Below are 15,617 nucleotides of genomic sequence, written 5' to 3'. Positions count from 1 at the left end.
AAAATCGTTTTTTTGATAATGGCAGCAGTAATTTGCATATAAATGGTATGTGGGACATTTTTTCAGCTTGGGGCCATAGCTAGTCATTTTCTACACATTTTTTCCAATCTAGAAACACTGATTAGAAGTATATCTCCGGGGGGTGCAGGGGGACCTAGTCTTCCTACTAGACTAATATAAATCGTTTAAAAGAAAAAAAAGCCTTCAATTTCCGATATTTAGCCTTTTCATTTGGGCCTCCCAATTGAAGCCCCGCCCATAGGGCGGGTACCGTTGCTAGTTAAAATAATTAATTTTTTTTATAGTAAACTAAAAGACTTGTCTTTTTTAGTGTGGAATAAAAATAATTAATTTTTTATATTTAATCTAAAAGACTTGTCTTTTTGTGTCAGAATTGTTAAGTTTCAACTGCACAGTTTCTTTTGAAACACCTTGTATTGTACCCTACTCTACTTTTTATAGATTAAGCCCACGTCACCTTTGAACCACTCTCCTAATAATAATATACGTTCTATATTTTCTAATATAATACTATATTATTTATATATTATTTATATATTATTTTATTATTTTCTAATATATTATTTATAATAATATACTTTTTTTCAAACCTTTCTGTTTCTCTGTTCTGTTTCTCTGTATGGATTTCCAGGATTGGATTTGATTGTTCTGTTTCTCTGTATGGATTTCCAGGATTGGATTTGATTGTTCTGTTTCTCTGTATGGATTTCCAGGATTGGATTTGATTGTTCTGTTTCTCTTTGTGGATTTCCAGGATTGGATTTGATTGTTCTGTTTTTCTTTGTGGATTTCCAGGATTGGATTTGATTGTTCTGTTTTTCTTTGTGGATTTCCAGGATTGGATTTGATTGTTCTGTTTCTCTTTGTGGATTTCCAGGATTGGATTTGATTGCCGAGTTGAAACCCCCACGAATGATGAAATCACATCTACCATACAAGCTGCTGCCAAAATCATTCTTTGAGAATGATTGCAAGGCAAGGGTTCAAATTCAGATTTTGTTAGAAACTAGTATTCTTTCTTACTCAGCAATTTCAAATGCAATTATTAAAATCATTTTGTTTGTTTTTTCAAACTGTGAACGTTAAATTTCTATTGATTTTGTACAAGAGAACCTTTCCTCGTTGGTTCTAGTCCTACCTGTGTTGAGTTGGGGGATCACCCTCATGTTAGAAATTCTAACTTTTCCTTCTTGGAAGTGAATGTACATTCTGAATGAATTGTTGCTCAGAATGAGACTTGTATTCACTCTGTGATATAAACTGCACTTTTGCTTTTGATTAATCTTTATGGTAGTAAATCCAAAAACTACATTATATTGCTGGGGCTAACAGCATGGCCTAGAGGTACGCACACTCGCCTCCAAGTTGTTTAGTCTGGGTTTGAATCCGAACCCAGCTATAAACGTTCAATATAAATAATAATAGCTATCTATATAATAATACCGTAAGGACTCGACTTTGTTATCCCTTTTACGCCGCACCCAGTGACCCGATGCCCACGGCACTAATGGATTTACGATCTACGAACCACGCTCTTTGTTTATCACGTACAGCCATACTCGAAAAATCTAAATTAGCCGACGTTGGGGCCCAAAAGCATCCGATTAACTGCCGATACGACGCCATCTTATTGGCGTCTGCTGGGTGAAGGCGAAGCAAGCCGTCCGCTGATTGGACAGTCGAAGGCGACAGCAAGCTGTCCACTGAGTGGACAATCCTGAGCATGCATTTGTGCCGGTGTCGTCGATCGCGGTGTTACGTGGTCCCCTCGGTGACTACCTGGTCTCGGTGACCCCCGGACCGTGAGAGGACCTTCGCCAGCAAGTAGTATTATATATATGAGCTTTCGTAACGCAATCAATAGGAATTCCAATCAAAAGGAAACCCCACACCAAGGATCCGGAATAATCGATGATATATTCCCCGAGCAATCAACCATCAACAATCAGCAATCAATATCACAAAGATGTAAACTCATCTACACTAACTCTAAGATGGCCATCTTATACATTCCTCACGTGAGCCCCATTCCTGACTCCCTCCGTGGTCAATGTCTCTCACAATGTCTCTCTTCTCCGCACACGGGCGGTTGAACGAACCCCGGGCGGACGTGCTCCAAACGTCCCGTCTCGTACCGGGGACAGCTGCTGCAGCGCACACCTCCTTGCCAAGCAACGGGGCAAAACCCAGCGCGGCTTCCAACGCGCGCGAGGCCCCAAAGTGCGACCCGTACGCGTCCTTGTAGACGGGGCAAAACCAAGCGCGGTTTGCAATGCGCGCGAGGCCCAACGTGCGACCCGTACGCGTCCTTGTAGACGGGGCAAAACCAAGCGCGGTTTGCAACGCGCGCGAGGCCCAACGTGCGACCCGTACGCGTCCTTGTAGACGGGGCAAACTGTGCCGGACGCTTGGTTCCGTGCACGAACTCACGGTGACTTGACGTCTCAAAAGGTAGTTACACGTCCAGGTAACTCCTCTCGCCAGACGGGTTTCGGAACGCCGCTTTGTCCACGCAGCGCAAGGTCGCTTCCACCTTTTTACGGAGCGGGGCGAGGAAGACGAAACCTCCTTCTTTTACCTCGTGTCTTTTTCTCTGTTTTTCGGTCACTTCCGTTTCCGGCCACTTCCGTTTCCGGCCACCTCCGTTTCCGGCCACTTGTTCAGAAGGGCTCCTGACCCTCCAATCACAACAACCCTTAATATAATACACACGGATAAGCAACCTGAATGGTAATTCACATACATTCACATAAATATGTAACACTCCCCCCCTTCAAGAAAGAAAGTTTGAACCCAGCGAAAACTTTCTTTGCCGGCCAATTTGGAGAAACAAACCAGATAACTCAACCCCCCCCACATTATCAGTTCCCCCCGGGCACAGTTATCACTTAAAAATAAAGCAACCAAAATTTCACCACAACCCCTCCAGATTACTCCCTCTGGACTAAGTACCAACAACGACCTTGTCCCTGCCAAATCAAACTCCATCTCATGACCCTCTGACTTTGACCGTCAGTTTCTTGGGAATGAAGGTTAAGGGGTTGATCAAAGATCCAAAGTTAAGCAACTCGATAGCACTTTTTCCGGGAGGCCAAGCCGAGTATTCACTACATGGATGCCTTTAGGAACGCGGAGTTCACGGTTAGTCCGTGCAGGAAAGTTCTCTACATGGGCACCTTGAGGAACGTGGAGTTCACGGTTAGTCCGTGCATGAAAGTTCACTACATGGACGCCTTTAGGAACGGCGTTCACGGTTAATTCGTGTAGGAATCTTGGCTCGGCGGCTCCGCCGCCTTCAGTGCTTCAACTTCTCAGAACTTCCCTAATAATTAGGGTGGGACCACTGGTCCCTGTAGTCCCATGAATAGCGGTCTCCTTCTCGGCCACTATTTTGCCAATCCTTCCTTCGGGAGCGGCCATAACTCAGGGAGCCTCCATAATAATATTGATTGCGGCCACCACCAAAACTACTGCCCAGTTGTCCTCTCCTGTAGACCTCTCGACGCCTACGAACTGCCTTCCCTACTGTTATGGTCCGACCCTCCAAATCCTTGCCATTCCAATTCTTCTCTGCCTCTCTGGCGTCTTTTGTGCTGGCAAACGTGACAAAGCCGAACCCTCTTGACTGTTGCGTTTCCCAGTCTCTTACCAACCGCACTTCCACCAGCGGCCCATATCTGTTGAAGACAGAGGTCAGAACTTCTTCCTCTGTTTTGAAGTTCAGTCCCCCTACAAATAACTTGGCACTTTTGTCGCCATCCCGAGCTGGTGTGGCGTTATTTTCCCTGCTGGGCTCTTTACCAACCCTCAGGTTACCATAAACTTGACCCCCGGCCAAATCATTCCCGATAACCACAGATACACCCTCTACAGGAAGCGTGGCTTGTAAACCGACGGTGACCGGTCCTGACACCAAATCGGACTCCAAATGGATGACATGAAGGGGAGCACTAACACCGCCCCCGATCCCCTGTAAACGAACACTATCCCCCGTTGCCGTCTCCTCGGACCATGGCAAAATGCCTTCAAGCATTAAAGATTGATGTGCCCCTGTGTCCCTCAATATCCTAACCGGTTTCCGGTTAGTCGAGGCTCCATCCCTTGACACAAACCCCTCTGAAATAAATGGTTGGTAACCCTTTTGATGGCGATTTCTCACAATGGCCATTGCGTTTGGAGTCGTAGTAGTCGGACTCCGCTCCGGGTCTTCGCTTTTCATGCGGTAACAACTGGACATCAAGTGCCCAGGTTTCTTGCAAAAAGCGCAAGTAGGCCCGGAGGAAAAACTCGTGGTCTGCCTCGGGCCCCCCGAACTATAAGTTTGTCTTGGGCCCGCATCCCTCCGATTTCGAACAGGTGGGGTATCATAGTTGTCCCCATAATCATCTCGAGGCCGCCGCCATGTATGGTCGTTCTCCGCACCTGCTGTTCCCCACCTCCCCTGCGGAGATCTAGGCGAGGAGTTAGGTTCGTGGACCCCTATTCGGTGGGTTAAGGCATAATCATCTGCCATGGTGGCTGCGTCCCACAACTTTGGTACTTTCTTTTCCTGCAGGTACACTTTGATGTCCTCGTGGACACACTGCTGGAATTCCTCCACCAGGATCAAGTCCCGCAATGTCTCGAAGTCTTTCCCGACTCCTTTTGACTCACACCACCGATCAAACATGTTTTCTTTCACTCTGGCAAACTCCACATGGGTCTCACTCTCCCTCTTCCTGGCATTCCTGAATTTTTGCCTGTAAGCTTCCGGAACCAACTCATAGGCCTTGAGGATGTGCTTCTTCAGTACCTCATAATCTGCACATTGGTCCATTGGTAGCGCCGAATAAATTTCCTGAGCTTTCCCCACCAGCACACTTTGCACGAGTATGGTCCAGGCCTCCTCCGGCCAGTTTAATTGTCGAGCCACTTTCTCAAAGTGTGGGAAAAATTTCGCGACTTCCTTTTCACTGAACGGTGGAACCAGCCTCACATGTCTGCCCACATCCCAGGTTTTCTGGTTAGGTGTCGACCCCGTCAGCAAGGGTGGTGCCTCTCCCCGTTCTCTCATTAACTCCAGCTCCTTGAATTTGATTTCTTGCTGAAGCTCCATGTCACGTTCCTTTAATTCCCTTTCCGCTTTTCTCTCCTCTGCTTCGAGGTCCCTTGCAGCTCTCCTTTCCTCTGCTTGTTCCTTTTCTCTTCTTTCCTGGAGTTCTCGTTCCACTCTCCTTTCCTCTGCTTGTTTCTCTTCTCTCCTCGCTTCTGCTTTCCTTTCTTCTTCTTTTAACCTTTCCTGGAGTTCTCATTCCACTCTCCTTTCCTCCGCTTGTTTCTCTTCTCTCCTCTCTTCTGCTTTCCTTTCTTCTTCTGCTCTTTCCTTTTCTGCTTTCCTTTCTTCTTCTGCTCTCTCCTTTTCTGCTTTCCTTTCTTCTTCTGCTCTTTCCTTTTCTGCTTTCCTTTCTTCTTCTGCTCTTTCCTTTTCTGCTTTCCTTTCTTCTTCTGCTCTTTCCTTTTCTGCTTTCCTTTCTTCTTCTTTAATCCGTTCCTGGCTCCGTAATTGCAACTCCAGTTTCCGGAGCTCAACGTCTTCTGGTTCTTCGGGTAGCCACTCCCAGGCTAACTCGTCCCATGTTCCTAATCCCACCATAGATTGTATCACCGTGGCCTGCAACTCTGCCTTCCTCAAATTAGTTCGGACCTCCAAGTTAAAATGTTTGGCCAATTTCAAGAGGTCCGACTTTAGCAACGCTCGGAACTGTGCCTCACTCGGGGTTACCCCAAAGTTCTGTGCCACAAACGCCATGGTGCCTATCGTTAACACCTGTTAACCTTCACCCAAGACTTTACCCCAATTTCTCAAAAAAATTTACCAATTAATAATTAATTAATTAATTTTAATTAATAAAAAAATATTATTATTTTATTATTTTATACAATTTTAAATCCCGGACGTAGACCCAATTGCGAAACCGCAAATCGTAATTTGGACGAGCCCCCAATTCTGTTACGTGGTCCCCTCGGTGACTACCTGGTCTCGGTGACCCCCGGACCGTGAGAGGACCTTCGCCAGCAAGTAGTATTATATATATGAGCTTTCGTAACGCAATCAATAGGAATTCCAATCAAAAGGAAACCCCACACCAAGGATCCGGAATAATCAATGATATATTCCCCGAGCAATCAACCATCAACAATCAGCAATCAATATCACAAAGATGTAAACTCATCTACACTAACTCTAAGATGGCCATCTTATACATTCCTCACGTGAGCCCCACTCCTGACTCCCTCCGTGGTCAATGTCTCTCACAATGTCTCTCTTCTCCGCACACGGGCGGTTGAACGAACCCCGGGCGGACGTGCTCCAAACGTCCCGTCTCGTACCGGGGACAGCTGCTGCAGCGCACACCTCCTTGCCAAGCAACGGGGCAAAACCCAGCGCGGCTTCCAACGCGCGCGAGGCCCCAAAGTGCGACCCGTACGCGTCCTTGTAGACGGGGCAAAACCAAGCGCGGTTTGCAACGCGCGCGAGGCCCAACGTGCGACCCGTACGCGTCCTTGTAGACGGGGCAAAACCAAGCGCGGTTTGCAACGCGCGCGAGGCCCAACGTGCGACCCGTACGCGTCCTTGTAGACGGGGCAAACTGTGCCGGACGCTTGGTTCCGTGCACGAACTCACGGTGACTTGACGTGTCAAAAGGTAGTTACACGTCCAGGTAACTCCTCTCGCCAGACGGGTTTCGGAACGCCGCTTTGTCCACGCAGCGCAAGGTCGCTTCCACCTTTTTACGGAGCGGGGCGAGGAAGACGAAACCTCCTTCTTTTACCTCGTGTCTTTTTCTCTGTTTTTCGGTCACTTCCGTTTCCGGCCACTTCCGTTTCCGGCCACCTCTGTTTCCGGCCACTTGTTCAGAAGGGCTCCTGACCCTCCAATCACAACAACCCTTAATATAATACACACGGATAAGCAACCTGAATGGTAATTCACATACATTCACATAAATATGTAACAGCGGTGTAGGCTAACCTCATCAGGTGGGTTTACCATAATTTCTTTCAACCGCGCTCTTTGTTTATCACGTACAGCCATACTCGAAAAATCTGAATTAGTCGACTTTGGGGCCAAAAAGCATCCGATTAACTGCCGATACGACGCCATCTTATTGGCGTCTGCTGGGTGAAGGCGAAGCAAGCCGTCCGCTGATTGGCCAGTTATATGTGGCATGTTCAAGAGCACGGTCGTTCAAAGATGTGTATATCAGGGTTGATAATATGAGTACGCAAGGAGTCATCAGAGGCTTGACTATTACCCCAAACATTGTTTATCCAGAAGTTTTAAAATAATTTCAACCTCTGATACTGCGTTCATTGTATTATATTCCTACTGCTCTGGCTTGACATTGACGCTTACCAATGTGCCAGTATGGGGCTAATTCCAGTCGATTTACTAATTCGTTCATTTTTTAAAAGTCTATGGTTCTACTGCTGTTCCTTTCCATTGACACATACCACTGTGCCAGTGTGGCCAGAGTGGTGCTATGCCGATTCCTATTACAAATCCATTCATTTTTCAAAAGTATATCGTAGCGTTGTCATTTAAGTAGATTGCAATAAATACGTTGTTCATATACGCACTCTTCATTCTCATCTTTCTTCGTAACTCTTACTCGGACAAGCAAATCCCCTATGCCATCCATAATGGTACACTCTATCCATACACCACATCCTCCCTTCCGTCGATGTTCCACGGGTTTCGGCTAGTAATGTAATAAAGCTCTAAACCTCGTGTTTCACAGGTACGGTGATTCATCAATATGCGTGCTGCGGTTGTTTGGATGGACGTTAAACTGGCCGTCCCGTTTATCGGCATTAGTAGGTGGACATACAGTGCATTCAGAAAGTATTCAGTCCCCTTCACTTTTTTCACATTTTGTTATGTTGCAGCCTTATGCTGAAATCGTTTAAATTCATTTTTTCCCTCATCAATCTACACTCAATACCCAATACTGACAAAGAAAAAACAGGATTTTAGAAAGTTTTGCAAATTTATTAAAAAGAAAAAACTGAAATATCACATTGACATAAGTATTCAAACCCTTTGCTATGACACTTGAAATTTAGCTCAGGTGCCTCCCATATCTCTTGATCATCTTTGAGATGTTTCTACACCTTGATTGGAGTCCACCTGTGGTAAATTCAATTGATTGGACATGATTTGGAAAGGCACACACCTGTCTATATAAGGTCTCACAGCTGACAATGCATATCAGAGCAAAAACCAAGCCATGAGGTCGAAGGAACTGCCTGCAGAGTCCAGAGACAGGATTATGTCGAGGCACAGATATGGGGAAGCCTACAAAAAAAAATTCTGCTGCATTGAAGGTTCCCAAGAGCACAGCGGCCTCAATAATTCTTAAATGGAAGAAGTTTGGAACAACCAGGGCCCGTATTCATAAACGTTCTTATGTTAAGTACACTTAAACTCCAAGTGTGACACTTACCTAGGACTAAGACTTATGTCGGTATTCATAAATGACCTTAAGTGTTACACCTCACTCAGTGTGACACCTAAATATAGGCATAACACCTAACCGTTTTGACTGGCCGTTGCTAGGGTTAATGATCATATATCTTGCACGATTGTGTCAGTTTCTGTGGTTTGGCTCAGTGCCATGACATAAGGACGGGACTACATAACTGGGTTCAAAACCAAATGCTATTATTTAATGCTGTTGTAAGTCGCCAGGAAGACCTTAGGCATTCTTTCCACCCTTCATCATGGCAGGGAACACTACGTTGACGAAGCGAAAGAAAAATTTCACTGATGCTGAAAAATTTCGGCCGTGCGAAGAGTACGAAAAGCATATTGGTGTCATCGTATTGAAGTTTTCTGTCGCCGTTTCAAACAGAAAGAAGCATGACGCATGGGTTCAGATAACGGAGGCCATGAATAGAATAAATCCTACCGTGGTGAGGAGTGACAAGGACTACCAGAAAAAATGGCAGAACATGTGCTCAGTTATGAAGGATGAATACCGCGTGTACAGAAAAGAACTTGTACAGAAAATAACTTGCCAAAACCTTAAGTTCCCTTGGCAATGCGTGGTTTCGCAATGTCAATGGATCAATCTTATCACCAATAACATCAATAACATCCAAAATCGTTTGCCGGTCAAGGCGGCATCGTTGGTATAGTTTGACATCATCGTACTGATCTAGCGGATGAAGTCGGTCACGAAATACTCGTTCTCGACGAATTGCACGCCGTCGAACCAACCGTTCTTGTGGTATCAGAAGCAATGCAGCCATTCCTCTTCGCTGTCTGGTCGAAAGTGGACAGAATATACAGTGTGTGGCCAACTTACGTTCACTTAAGACACCCCTGGAGGTGTCTCAAATATAAGCATGAAGTTGAGTGTAATACATTAGGTAAGTAGCATATTGAATACCACTTGTTCGTAAAACGTAAGTTCGGAGGTACTTAAGTGTTATACTTAGACTTAAGTACGTTTATGAATACGGGCCCAGGACTCTTCCTAGAGAGATAAGAGAGGTGACCAAGACCCCGATGGCCACTCTGGCTGAGCTCCAGAGATCCTGTGTGGAGATGGGAGAAACTTCCAGAAGGACAACCATCACTGCAACACTCTACCGCTCTGGGCTTTATGGCAGAGTGGCCAGACGGAAGCCTCTCCTCAATGAAAGACACATGAAAGCCTGCTTGGAGTTTGCAAAAAAGCACCTAAAGGACTCTCAGACTGTGAGAAACAAAATTCTGTGGTCTGATGAAACCAAGATTGAACCTTTTGGCTGGCTTCCATCTGGCCACTCTGCCATAAAGCCCAGATTGGTAAAGTGTTGCAGTGATGGTTGTCCTTCTGGAAGTTTCTCCCATCTCCACGCAGGATCTCTGGAGCTCAGCTAGAGTGACCATTGGGTTCTTGGTCACCTCTCTTACCAAGGCCCTTCTCCCCCGATTGCTCAGTTTGACCGGGCGGCCAGCTGTAGGAAGAGTCCTGGTTGTTCGAAACTTCTTCCATTTAAGAATTATGGAGGCCACTGTGCTCTTGGGAACCTTCAATGCAGCAGAAATTTTTTTTGTAGGCTTCCCCATATCTGTGCCTCGACATAATCCTGTCTCTGGACTCTGCAGGCAGTTCCTTCAACCTCATGGCTTGGTTTTTGCTCTGATATGCATTGTCAGCTGTGAGACCTTATATAGACATGTGTGTGCCTTTCCAAATCATGTCCAATCAATTGAATTTACCACAGGAGGACTCCAATCAAGGTGTAGAAACATCTCAAAGATGATCAAGAGATATGGGAGGCACCTGAGCTAAATTTCAAGTGTCATAGCAAAGGGTATGAATACTTATGTCAATGTGATATTTCAGTTTTTTATTTTTAATAAATTTGGAAAACTTTCCAAAATCCTGTTTTCTCTTTGTCATTATGGGGTATTGAGTGTAGATTGATTAGGGAAAAAATGAATTTAAACGATTTCAGCAAAAGGCTGCAACATAACAAAATGTGAAAAAAGTGAAGGGGTCTGAATACTTTCTGAATGCACTGTAGAAGATCCCACAGTGTGCTTTGTGAAAAGTAGGCGACCTATCGCCGGCACCATGGCCAAATTCCAAATTTCTGCTATAACCAATAGAGAGTACTGCATCAGTGGCACAGCGGCGTCTTCAGCCATTGATGCAATGCCACAGCCTTGTGATGCATAGAAAAGAAGATTATATTGCTTTCTATGTCTTTACTAGGGTGGATAGACTCGCTACGCTCACCTCACCACACGTCGCCGCAGAGGCACCGGCTTGTTTAAGCTGATAATGACCTGACTGTACTTGAGTTGTTGTGTTGTCATGATTTACACCAATCATAATACAAACATTTATTTTGTACAAATTTATTTGTAATATTGGTGACATTATTTATTTGGAACTCATTTATAATCTAAAAAGGTCCAAGTGGTCTAAAGCTCTAAATAGTCAATGGTCAAAGCTGGTGTAATGGGTCTATAGGGTCTTGCAGATATTTAGGGTCTTAAGGATCTTAGGGGTTTTTAAGGGTCTTTTGGATCTTTTGGATATTTTGGATCATTTGGGTCTTCAGGGTCTTTTGGGTATTCTGGGTTTTCAGGGTCTCCGTGGTCTTTAAGGGTCTTCGGGATATTTTGAGTCATCGGGGTCTTTTGGATATTCTGGGTTTCGGGGTCTTTTGGGTCTTCAGGGTCTTAAAAGGCCTTCGGGTATTTGAGGGTCTTTGGGGTATTTTGGGTCTTCAGGGTCTTTATCAGCCTTCAGGGTCTTTAAAGCTCTACAGGGTGTTTTGGGTCTTCAGCGTCTTTTGGGTCTTCGGGGTCTTTTGGGTCTTCGAGGTATTTTGGGTCTTCAGGGTAATTTGGGTCTTCCAGGTATTTTGGGTCTTTAAGGGTCTTTGGGTATTCTGTGTCTTCGGGGTATTATGTGTATTCGGGGTATTATGGGTATTCGGGGTATTTTGGGTCCTTTGAGTCTTTTGGGTATTTAGGATATTTTGGGTCTTCAGGGTCTTTTGGGTGTTCAGGGTCTTTGGGTGTTCAGGGTCTTTTGGGTGTTTGGGGTCTTTTGGGTCTTTGGGATTTGGGGCTCCAGGGTATTCTGGGTATTTTGGGTCTTCCAGGTATTTTGGGTCTTTAAGGGTCTTTGGGGTGTTCCGGGTCTTTCAGGGTATTTGGGGTATTCTGGGACTTCAGGGTTTTTTGGATATTTGGGGGACTTAAAGGATCTCCAAAGGTGTAAGGGGTTCAGTAGTATAAAGGGTAGAAAGGTATATTCTAACAGTACGTAATTTATAGTCAGGATGCAACCGACATTCAAGCAGTACGTAATGAATAGACGTAAGGAATTAATAGACAGGATGCATGCGAGTTTCAAACAAATAGGCATATAAATCACACGGCTTCACAGCTTTTTGACCGTGTTGTTTGGTTTTATATCTACAGATATAGTGTTTTTAAAAGTGATTTCTCGACCCAGGATGAGAACAATCGGCCCATCATGCAAATGCCACATCCACACTCTCAACTCCAACTCAATCGGACGATGCACGAGCACAATCATCCTCCATGATGCCAACCATAACCCAATCACTCAATGCATGAATGCATTCATCCCCTAAGACACCAACCTCATTCACCTCATCACTCAAATCCAACCTGACATCCACTCAATGTGAAGGGGAAAAAGTAAACAGGAGAGAGAGGGGAGTGCAGAGGTGATGAGGTACATCACAGACCAGATATGACCAATCACAACAAGTAGGGATTTCATTTTGTTTGGGGGGAGGAAAAGGTATTTTATACACTCGTCCCTTCTTCCAATGTGAACACACATCTGTCGTGTTCTTTTCCAGATCATATATGTTGCTCGAAATGCAAAGGACGTTCTCGTCTCGTATTTCAACTTTGAGCGAATGGTGCAGCTTGAGCCGGATCCTGGTACCTGGGAAGAGTTCTTCACAAACTACCTAGCTGGACGTGGTACGTTCAAACTTACACTGCTCGTACACTTAATTACCCTCGCCTGAGCAGAGGGTATTGCATTTGAGTCCGTTTGTCTGTCTGTCTGTTTGTCCACACAGAATAAATATGATTTTCGCTGCAACCGTTGGTCCGATTGACAGGACATTTTCACCATAGGTGCAACTCCACCTGTAGAATTTTAAAATTATAATTATGACGTCATCGGTAACGTGATTCGGCCGCCATCTTGGAAAAACAGAAAAATTTTACACCTCTATATCTCCGAAAGCGCTGAATAGAAAAAATTGAGACATGGCTCATTGTAAAGAACTCTCCATGTGGAATAACATCTGTTAATGATGATTTCATAGCTGCCTCTATTATGACGTCATAATTTGACAAGTACAAAACTTAATCCGATCAAGATGAAATTTATTGAGCATAATCTAGGAATAAATTAGTGGAGAAAAAATAATAATGATGACGTAATCGGTCACGTGGTTCAGCCGCCATATTTGTTTTAACACAAAAGCCTTAAAAACCACTGAAAATACATCCTGGCGAGGGTTTGCAATCTCTCATTGCTCTTTCTTGTTTGTCTTTGTTCATTTTTTCTACAGTGTTTGCTATTGCCACCCTTTGCATTTATCACAAAGGGAGGAAGTTCCAGAAAAACACTCAATGAACCATTAATTGGGCAATGCATTCATATTATTATGTTGTTTATTGTTGGTCCACATCCATGATTTTTAGCTCACCTGGAACGAAGTTCAGGGGAGCTTATGCGATGGCGCGTCGTCCGTCCGTCCGTAAACACTTGAAACTTCTTCTTCGAAACCACTGATGGGATTGCGACCAAATTTGGCACAAATGATAGTTGTTGTGTTATGACTAAAGTTTGTTGACGGCATAAAAAAATAAATCAGAGTCTATGGGGGTCTACCAGGGGTCAAAATGCATCCAGGTTTGACCCCCCAAAATATGAATTTGCTTTTTTCTCTGAAACTACACACAATGTTTTGATTAAACTTGATCATAACCTTCATCAACTGTGATGTACCGGAGTTTGTTCACGGCACGGAGAAAATAGAAGTTTAAAGGGGTCTATGGGCGGTCAAAGTGGGTCCAGGTTTGACCCCCAAAATAGATATTTGCTTTCTTCTCTGAAACTACATACACGATTTCAATAAAACTTCACCACAACCTTCACCAAAACCGTGATGTGCCAATGTTTTTTTCAAGGCATTATAAAAATTGGGGTCTGAGGAGGTATACAGGATGGGGGGGGGGGGGGGTAGGGTTGCTCCCCAAAATAGGTATTTTTAGTTTGTTTGTTTAAAGTCTGATGATTATGTTAGCACGATTCTACATGCTGCCCTGTCTTCTAGCAAGCATTGAAATTGGTTTAAAATACCATTAGTCAGTGTAGTAAACTGTTTATTCTACCAGGTGAGTGCCAGAGGTAATACCCCTTTGTTTCATTCATATTATTATGTTGTTTATTATTGGTCCACGTGGTGCATTTCCTAACCAGTCTCACATCATGCAAATCTGTCACAAACACGAAGCTGTCTTCATTGTCACACTCCATTTATCTGTTTCACACTTCATTGTCACTCTCTAATGTCTGTCGGTTCCCTTATATCTAGTACATCTCGAGAATGGAAAATTGTTGGGGACAAAACCTGGTAGACATAATGGGGGGGGGGGGGGGCATGTGGAGTGTCATAAGGGGTGGGGGTGAGTGGCTGTGTGGGAGGGAGAACGGAGGTATATTACGTGATCACAGCAAAATATATCATGCATAATGGGAGACAATGAGAAGTAAAATATGGGGGCAGTAACTTTTATGGGAGGGCGGAGGGAATTCTCTATAATTTGGGTCCGACTCTTCGTAATAGAGTAATAGGGTAATATGCGTAATAGCTTGCGTAATAGGGGCCCCAAGGGGGGATTTATGGTGAAAAAATGAAGGTGTCAGCTTTTATATATTTTGTTTCATTTCGGCAGAGGGATTTGGAATAAGGGGGTGGGGGATTGCAATCTCTGTAACGGCTCGAGTGTTCGCCACCAGACGAGGTAGGGATAGTTTAGATCCCATGTGGGGAACAGGGGGTGCGTGTTGGGGTTAATTATTTAAAAAATGAAGTTGTTAGCTTTAATCAATTTTGAAATTTGAGGGCATAGCTTGGAATAGTTGAGAGTCGAGTCGAAATAGTAAGTGTTTAGGGGTTTGTTTGGAGAACACTGTGAGCGAAGCACGTGGGCCACCTAAGCACAAGGCACTTACTCATTTTTATGCATCTATATGTATATATATATATCTATCTATAATTCCAGTAATCTCTGTGTGTATGTTTGTATGTTTGTATGTTTGTCTGTGACCGCTGTTTCTCGACAACCACGGGTCCGATATACTTTAAACTTGCCAGGTATATTGCTGGGGACCCGAGGATGTGCCTTTTCAAGGTTTCATATTAATCAGAGAAGTAGTTACCGAGCTATGTCCAAAAAACGATTCAACCAATCAGAGAGCAGCGAGCTATCACGTGTGCCGAATGTGGCGAACAGACTCTGCCTCGGACGGCACATTTGAGAGCGTATTCATTTATTTCACGTTGGAAAACTATGTTGCCGTTAAACTATGTTTTAAAACTAATTAAAACTAATTTGCGATTCATTCGCTTTCCTGCGCGTTTGTGCACGCGATGGCGATTTCTTTACCAAACTCCGCAAGCCGTTCGCTTTGGACCAAACCATTTCATGTAAATAGAGGGGGGGGGGGGATTGTCACCGTACTCGCAAGCCGTTCGCTTTGGACCAAACCATTTCATGTAAATAGAGGGGGGGGGGGGGGGGGGGGGATTGTCACCGTACTCGCAAGCCGTTCGCTTTGGACCAAACCATTTCATGTAAATAGAGGGGGGGGATATAATTTTAGATATATATATAGTACGGGCATGCCCTAGTATATATAAAACACAGTTTGTGTGTGTGTGTGTGTGTGTGTGTGTAATGTTACCGATAGACTCCGAAACAGAGAGGCTCACGTGCTTGATATTTGGCATAGACATGGCCATTGAGCCTGGGACGAACATGGCCG

General features: G+C 44.6%; 1 protein-coding gene across 1 annotated transcript in view; it reads left to right on the top strand.

Annotated features, from left to right (window-relative positions):
- LOC137414697 (sulfotransferase 1 family member D1) overlaps positions 1 to 12,605 on the top strand; it is a 30,978-nt gene extending 18,373 nt beyond the window's left edge. Inside the window, exons 3-4 of the mRNA XM_068100207.2 lie at positions 899 to 996; positions 12,406 to 12,605. Of these exons, the coding sequence (XP_067956308.2) occupies positions 899 to 996; positions 12,406 to 12,579 (272 nt within the window). The 3' untranslated portion in view covers positions 12,580 to 12,605. The remainder of the gene's footprint in view (positions 1 to 898; positions 997 to 12,405) is intronic.
- Positions 12,606 to 15,617: the final 3,012 nt, after the last annotated feature.

This window comes from Myxine glutinosa, unplaced genomic scaffold, assembly GCF_964187855.1.
Source record: "Myxine glutinosa unplaced genomic scaffold, kmMyxGlut1.1 SCAFFOLD_2190, whole genome shotgun sequence".
Classification (NCBI taxonomy): domain Eukaryota; kingdom Metazoa; phylum Chordata; class Myxini; order Myxiniformes; family Myxinidae; genus Myxine; species Myxine glutinosa.
This window is presented reverse-complemented; position numbering and strand designations above follow the sequence as displayed.